The sequence below is a fragment of the Vombatus ursinus genome, unplaced genomic scaffold (assembly GCF_900497805.2).
Source record: "Vombatus ursinus unplaced genomic scaffold, bare-nosed wombat genome assembly UNPS02014779.1, whole genome shotgun sequence".
Taxonomy (NCBI): Eukaryota; Metazoa; Chordata; class Mammalia; order Diprotodontia; family Vombatidae; genus Vombatus; species Vombatus ursinus.
Window position 1 is genome coordinate 61,329,766 of NW_020954557.1, and position 7,821 is coordinate 61,337,586.

General features: G+C 36.8%; 1 protein-coding gene across 2 annotated transcripts in view; it reads left to right on the forward strand.

The window, feature by feature from the left end:
* Window positions 1-622: 622 nt before the first annotated feature.
* LOC114045895 (activin receptor type-1C) overlaps window positions 623-7,821 on the forward strand; it is a 48,303-nt gene continuing 41,104 nt past the window's right edge. For both annotated transcript variants that reach the window (XM_027866084.1, XM_027866085.1), the window contains exon 1: window positions 623-791. In XM_027866084.1, the coding sequence (XP_027721885.1) occupies window positions 638-791 (154 nt within the window). In that variant the 5' untranslated portion in view covers window positions 623-637. The remainder of the gene's footprint in view (window positions 792-7,821) is intronic.

A 7,821-nucleotide genomic window follows, 5' to 3' on the forward strand; every position in this document is an offset into this window, starting at 1 on the left:
TCAAGTCCTACCTCTGAAACATTAGCTGTTTGACCCTAAACAAGTCACCTGACTTCTCAGTGCCCCAGGGAACTCTAAAGGAAAACTTGTGATCTGCGTTGCTGGAAGGATTTTCCTTATTTGGGAGTTTCCAATACCAGTGAAACAGGAATGGTGTTTAAAAAAAAAAAAGCTGCTCATAGGAACACCAAGGTGGTAAATGAAGAAATGGGGAAAAACATTTATCTAAAACAGGGTTTCTTAACCTGGGATTTTTCCCTTCTTTAAAAAAAATTAAATAATTACATTTCAATATAATTGTTTTCTTTCAAATCTTATGTCTTCTGTGCAATTAAAAATATATTTCTGAAAAAAGGTCCATAGACTTTACCAGCTGTCAAAGAGGGCCATGACATAAAAAGGTTATGTTTTAAGCCAGTTAGCAGGTACTTTAAAAACAAGTCCACCTTCCAACATGTAAAGTCAGTCACTGTGGTTTTCAACACTTCGGCTTTCCATATTGTGAGGCACATTTGTGTCTGATTTGCTGTGTTTTAAAGCTTCTCTGTTCCCCCTTTCAGGACTGAAGTGTGTGTGTCTATTGTGTGAATATTCAAACTTTACCTGCCAGACTGAAGGAGCATGTTGGGCCTCAGTCATGCTAACAAATGGCAGAGAAGAGGTGATCAAATCCTGCGTGTCCCTCCCAGAGCTCAATGCTCAAGTCTTCTGTCACAGCTCTAACAACATTACAAAGACTGAATGCTGCTTCACAGATTTTTGTAACAATATTACCCTGCACCTCCCAACAGGTGAGTAGTGTCTTTTTTTGTTAATCCAGAATTTAATTTCTTCCTTTAAAAATTATAGCAATGGTAAAAACAGAAATATCTCTTCAAATAAGAAATACAGCTTTGTCAAATAATTCTTTTTGGAAATACAAGAAGCTCAAGAGCTTAGCTATGGTTAATTTCAGGATAATTTTGTTTCCCCAACAATTTTAGTATCAGAATACATGGACACAGTAAGTAAATTATGATGAAGGCTCTCCTGTGTGAGATGTATCTTAACATATTTTATATGGTTAAGTTAAACTCAAATCCTTTTAGATTCTTTAAAATGAAAGAAAATGGTGGCAAGGAGGAATTCCAAGAAGGCATAAAAAGATAAAGGTAAACTTTTTTTAACCAATTTTCAAAAGCTTTTTTTCATATCTGATTAATTTTCTTCCTTTTATGTGTCCTTCCCATCCACCTCCTTTCAAATAAGAGAATGTTTTCCAGAGAGATGGTAAGGCATGGAGAGAAAAGAGAATCGGCCATTGATCCTTATCACTTTCTTAGCTATTTCTGTCCTGTTCTGATTTACTACCTTGCTTTCTATTTTCTTTGTATTCATCAGGGTTGCTGAAGTTGACACTTATTTCCTGATGGATGCTATGTGTGAATTTTAAATGAATATGGATTCATGCCACAAAAATGGTTCTGTTGTTGAATGTTATTTTGGATGGAACACATACACAGAGTTTATGTCCATTAGGAACTTTTAAATGCATTCTCACTTATATAACAAATTCACAGATTACACTTTGGATAATCCAGATAATGATATTTTCTATCCCCAATCTGTCTTACTACAAGGCCCTTTGACTTTAAACATTGTCTGTTGTTCTCACTCTTCTTAAACTTCTACTCCTAAGCAAAGGACTGGAATTATCTTTTCTGGATTCATTCAATGAATTAAGCAAAAAAAAAAAAGTATTTGTTAAACAGCTACTATGTGTCAGGACAAGTAACATAGATAGATATACAGTATAAATATAAAGTGAATATATAAAAATGCAAAGTAATTAAATATAAGGTACTTTGGGAGGGAGGACATTAGCAGTTGGGGAATTATGAAAAGCTTTATATAGGAGGTGGTGCTTGAGCTGTGTTTTAAAGGAAAATAGAGACTTTGGAAGAGAGGAAGTAGTGTGTTCCAGGTAAGGAGGATGAGCCAATGCAAAGGTATGGAAAGAGGAGATAGTATTATATGTAAAAAACTGAGAGAAGGCCAGTTTGGGTGGATGACAGAATGTAAGAGGGGGAAGTAATATCTAATGAGGATGGAAACGTAAGCTGGAGCTCGATTGTATAAGCTAACCAGAGTTTATATTTTATCCTCAAGGCAATTGAAACCCAGTGGTATGGATTATTGGAGTCACATGGCCATAGTCTATGATTAAGGAAAGTTACTTTGGCAGCAGTGTTTAAGATGGACTAGAGTGGGTAGGGACTTGAGGTAGGGAAAGCAGTTAGTAGGCTGTTTCAGTAATCTAGTAGAGAAGTAATGAGGTCCTGAACTTAAGTAGCAATCCTGTGACTAGAGAGAAGGAGTCAGATGGGACAGATGTAATAAAGTTAGAAATGGCAAGATCTGGAAACTGATGGAATATATAGGATAAAAGAGAATAAAGGATTTTTGATAATGCTGAAGAAATAAACCTGGGAGACTGATATGATGATGGAGCTTTCAACACAGGAAAATATGAAAGAGGGAGTGGGTTAAGTGAAAAGATAATGAATTCATTTTGGGACATGTTAAATTTGAAATGTCTTCAGGTTATCTAGTTTCAAGTATCCAATTGGTAATTAATTAGTCTTGTGGGACTGAAGCTTAGGGAAGAGATTGGATATATATTGCCCTGGGAGTCATCTGCATTGAGATTAGAATTAAACCATGAGCACTGATAAGGTAACCTAAGAGAGAGAGGAGAGGGAATAGAGAAGAAGATTTAGGGCTGATCTTGGAGAAATATCCGCAGTGAAGAGGGAAAGTGGTCAGATACCATAGGGAGAGAACCAAGAAAGAGTTGTGCCATGACCACCCACAGAGAAAGTATCCAGTATCAAAGTATTCTTTGAGGAGATCAATTAGGGAAGATTAAAAGGACTGTGTTCCTAAAAAAGGACCCAGTTGAAGATTAGACAGCACAAATCTGAAATGTACCCAGTTGACACAGTATTGGGACTTTCTCCTGCCATGTTCAGCAGTTTATGAGTGCAATTGGAGGAGGCAAACAGTAAAAGAAACCCAACCCTGAATTTTTACAAGACAGGAACAAAGACATGATATGGTAGCAAGGGATTCAAAATAGAGGACAGTATAGAGTTGAAATGACTATTGCAGTAAGAATGGAGAGGGAGCAAAGTGAAGTTAGAGCAGGGGTAATGGCCTAAGAAGGTACTGGGTGTGGAGAAATTGTTTGTCTCAGTGAGATTGAACAATAGGTTTAGGAAGGGTGAAACATAGGGAAAGGGGAAATGATAGAAAAGTCTGATTGTGAGGTCAGAATTCCCTACTAGAGAAGAATACTTTTGTGGGTTGTAGGGAGTTCTAGTATATAACCATCCTTACATCTGGTCGAGGTGGAATGAAGGAATAGTTGACCCCAAGTCTCTCCCATAAACATTTTTTTGTAATACTAGCATTTGACTGGTGTTGATGTTTGGCAGAGAAACATGGAATATAACAGTCTTCAAAGAATTGGAAATGAATATCACACAGAGGTCAATGGAGAGATGTCTGTGAGCAATGGAGCAGGGTGCAACATATAACCAATCAGGAACTTTCAAGAAGAGAAATAAAAGTTGTCATCAATGAAAGTATGATCCTAAGAGAAAGTGGGCTGGTCATGAGACGGGGGCAAGGGATGACAGGTAGACAAGCCAGAATGTTCTGCTGTTAGTCTTGTGATTCCAGGAGAAAGCATAAAAAGCTCCTAGCAGTTTGAGTGGACTCCACGTGGTGAACTGATGGGAAGACCTGGATTAATAGATATTTCTGAACTTCATTAGGCTGCCTTTCAAAAGGCAGACTCAGTCTATTGCTGGGGCATTTCCAGCATGGAAGAACTTGACAGAATTTAGCCTTTAAGAATATAAGTCACCTCCATGACACAATGAGGCATCAGAATAGGTCTGTGGAGGAAAAGAGTATATGACTAAGTTAAAAAGCACATGGTTATTTAATTATAGAAGAAAGACATCCTTTGACATGGCACTGAATTGGGTCTGGAATCCTACTAATGAGTGTTTCTGAGTCTGCTTGTTACCCCTGTTTTCTTTCTTTTTGACTACAATGATAGTGACTCAGTGAGCTAGCTGTCTGGATTGCAGAATTTGCCTTTACATTCCTTGGTGATTCAGAAGGGAATTACCAGTGTACTCGACAGGCTATTACAACACATTTTGAGTACTGATTGCATGGATAAAAAGCAACTGTTTCTTCTTAGCTGCTGAATAGCGTATGGTATTTATGTGTTAGCAGTCTTTAGGATGTTCACCAGGTAAGCTGAAAAACTTCCCTTGATGCGAAAACAGGCAGCACTATCCATGATTAGAGTGTTGGACTTTGAACCAGGACAATCTGGGTTCAAATTCTGCCTCTGACTTTAGCTATGTGATGAGGGGCAACCATATAACCTGAGCCTCAGTTTTCACAAGTGTAAAAAGAAGGAATTGGGTTAGATGGCTACTAAGGTCACTCCCACTTCTAAATCTATAGGCAATAGAATCCACCTCTTCCTCTTCTCCTAAGGCTGTATGTTCAAGGTACAGAAACAATTAGTCAGCTTAGTCAACTTGATGGGGGAAAAAGATTAGTCATTGGGCACTGGCTGTACAAAACAGGCAGCTGGCTGCTAGAATGTTTTTACTTTGTAAATAGTTTACATAGAGTATCCTTAATCTTTTTTGTGTCCTAGACACTTTTATCTGTCTGGTGAAGCCTGTGGATCCCTTCATAGATGTTTGTAAATGCATAAGATAAAATGCAAAGGAAACCAATTATAATCGAAAATAGTTGCATAAAAACAAAACAGAACAAAACAAGTACTCAGAATCCAGGTTAAGAACTCCTGGTATAGGTGAACATTTTTACTTTATAACTAGTTTAGAAGCACAGAACCATAGAACATGCCTGTATACTTTTATATCTACATGTCTCATTTACCAGTTTGATTTCTGAGTGCCAACCTGCCTTGCCTATTCAATATGCTGAACTTTGTTTCTGTCCTCTAGTTTTAGCCTAATATCTCAGTCTCAGGAACTTGACTGGAGGATCCATAGTAATGGTTCTACTCCAATTCCTGGTCTTGGACCTTTCTGGTCTGCCCCATGCCATGGCCAACCATGACGCGATGCTTGCAAAGATACCCCAGATGCTGAGCAAATATCCTGATTTTTAGATAAATACATTATCTTTTAGATTATGCTTCTTCCTCTTCTCTCATGTTTTCTACTTGCTGTGAAAAGTTAGATTATTGGAAGATTCTTTTGTTACTTGAAAGGATTTACTGATTTTCTTATAGTTGGTCTATAGCTGAATTCCTTTCTCATTAACCTAAGAACATTCATCTATATTTGATAGGGCCAATGATCCCACATGTTATAGAAACAGATATTCCATAATGAGATAGGAATAAAGAATGGATCTGAAATTTCATTGGTATAAAGAACTCCATCCTCTGCCATTGTGAGTTGTTACCCTCTCTGAAATTTAAAGTCTTAAAGAGCTTCCTAGAATACTGAGGAGTTAAGTGACTTGCCCAGGGTCACACAGCCATATGTCAAGCCAGACTTGAATTTAGGTCTTTCTGATTTTTTGTCTCTGCTCTGAAAGAACTTACAATGTAATGGGGGAGACAAAATGCAAAGAAATATATACCAAATAAGTTATATAGAGGATAAATAGGAAATAACTAAAAGAGAGAAAGCATAAGAATTAAGAGGGGTTAGGGCAGGCCTCCATAGCTATAGGGTCATGTACCACCACACCTGGCTTATATCTCAATATAATTAATTTCCTTTGTAATCCTTTGCATTTTATTTTATTTTATGCATTTGCAAACATTCTGAAGAGGGGTCCATAGATTTCACAAGACTACTAAAGGGTTCCATGATGACATAAAAAAGATTAAAAAAAAACCCACCTGTTCTAAACTACTGTGTAAACTAACTCACTGTTCTAGTCATTCAAATAAAGACCACACATTCTGAACCTGTTTCCTTACCACATGTACCTTCATTAATGGATGGATTTGTACAGATGAGTTTTTTCCCCTGCAATTTCCTTCCTTGCTACCTATTGTATGCCCCAATTCTCTCCATGCTTAAAAGACCTTCATCACCTCAAGATGCGATCTTATATCCCTTCTCCCTTTTATACCCAAGCTCCTTGAAAAAGCTGTTTGTGCTCATTGGCTGCACCTTTCTCTGCTTTTGTTTATTACTTGACCCCTTACTGTCTGATTTCTTAAATCACCGCTTAAGTGAAACTGCTTTATTTAGGGTTACTAATTATGTCCCTGAATCCCTAATAAACTATCTGTAGCACATATGGCACTGTTGACCATTCTTATTAATACAATGAAAGAAAGGACAGAAGAAGGAGATAGTTGTTACAAATTTAATTCAGTGAGCACTTATTAATTGCCTTCTATATGCTAGACACTATACAAAAGACAGCTGGGTGGTGTATTGGATAGATTATTGGACCTGGAATTAGGAAGAACTGAGTTTAAATTCTGCTTCAGACACTTACTAACTGTATAACCTGAGGTAAGTCACTTAACTTCTTTCTGCCTCAGTTTCCTCATCTATAAAATAGGAATAACAATAGCACCTCCTTTCCAAGGTTTTTGTAAGGATAAAATCATATCATATATGTAAGGCAATGTACAAACCTTAAATCACTACACAAATACTATCACCATCATCATCATCATCAAAACTTTTATCATCATCATCATCAACATCATTATATACCAGGGATTCAGAGGAAAACAAAACAAAATGTACCTATTCTTTTGAGAGGGAACATATACATAGATAATTAAACATAAAGTATATACAAAGCAAATAAAGAATTATGGGTCGTTGGGAGGGGGAATAATTAAGGGAATCAGGAAATACCTTATATAGGAGATTATTGTTGTTTGTCCTTCATTCTCAGAGAGGACCATGACATCAGGGAGATGATGTCATGACATGCAAGTGAGTTGGATTTAAGTGAGGGAAGGTTGTGCAAAGTCACCAGTCTCACTTTCTCCTCTGGAGCCATCTGGGTCCAGTGCCAAGATATAGATCAGGATGACTAGAGATGGCCTTCTTGAGCTGAGCCTAGCAGTGTCACAAAGACTCGAGGAGAAGAGGCTATCTGGGAGGAAAGCGTGGTCAACAGTTTGAACAGCCTTGACTTTTAAGAAATTAAGAAATCATCAGAAACCTTATAGAGATTAGTTTTGGTCAAGTGATAGGGTTAGAAACCGTATTGCAAGGGTTTGATAAGTGAGTGGGAAATGAGGAAGTGGAGGCAATGACTGTAGATCCTTTTAAAGAGAAAGTTAGCTGTAAAAGAAAAGAAAGATGTAAGATGATAGCTCAAGGAGTTTGTATGATCAAATAAATTTTTGAAGGATAGGGTAGTCTTGGGGACTTTTAAAAAATTCTAAACTTAACAAACAACAGATAAAATGAGCATTTACCTATAAATAGCATAACAGAAGGAAAGGATTACATTAAACCGCAGGTTTCTGTTATGTATACCTTTTTTTTTCTTTTAAATATGTCATAAATTCAACATGTAACTTTAAAAGCTGTCAATTGTGATTTTTTTCTGGACCTCCTTCTGTTCTCTTTGGAGCATTTTTAAAGTAAAAAGATGCTACAGTGACCCTTTACTTTCTTTCTCTTTTCTTTTTTTCTTTTTTCTTTTCTTTTCTTTTCTATTCTTTTCTTTTCTTTTCTTTTCTTTTCTTTTCTTTTCTTTTCTTTTCTTTTCTTTTCTTTTCTTTTCTTT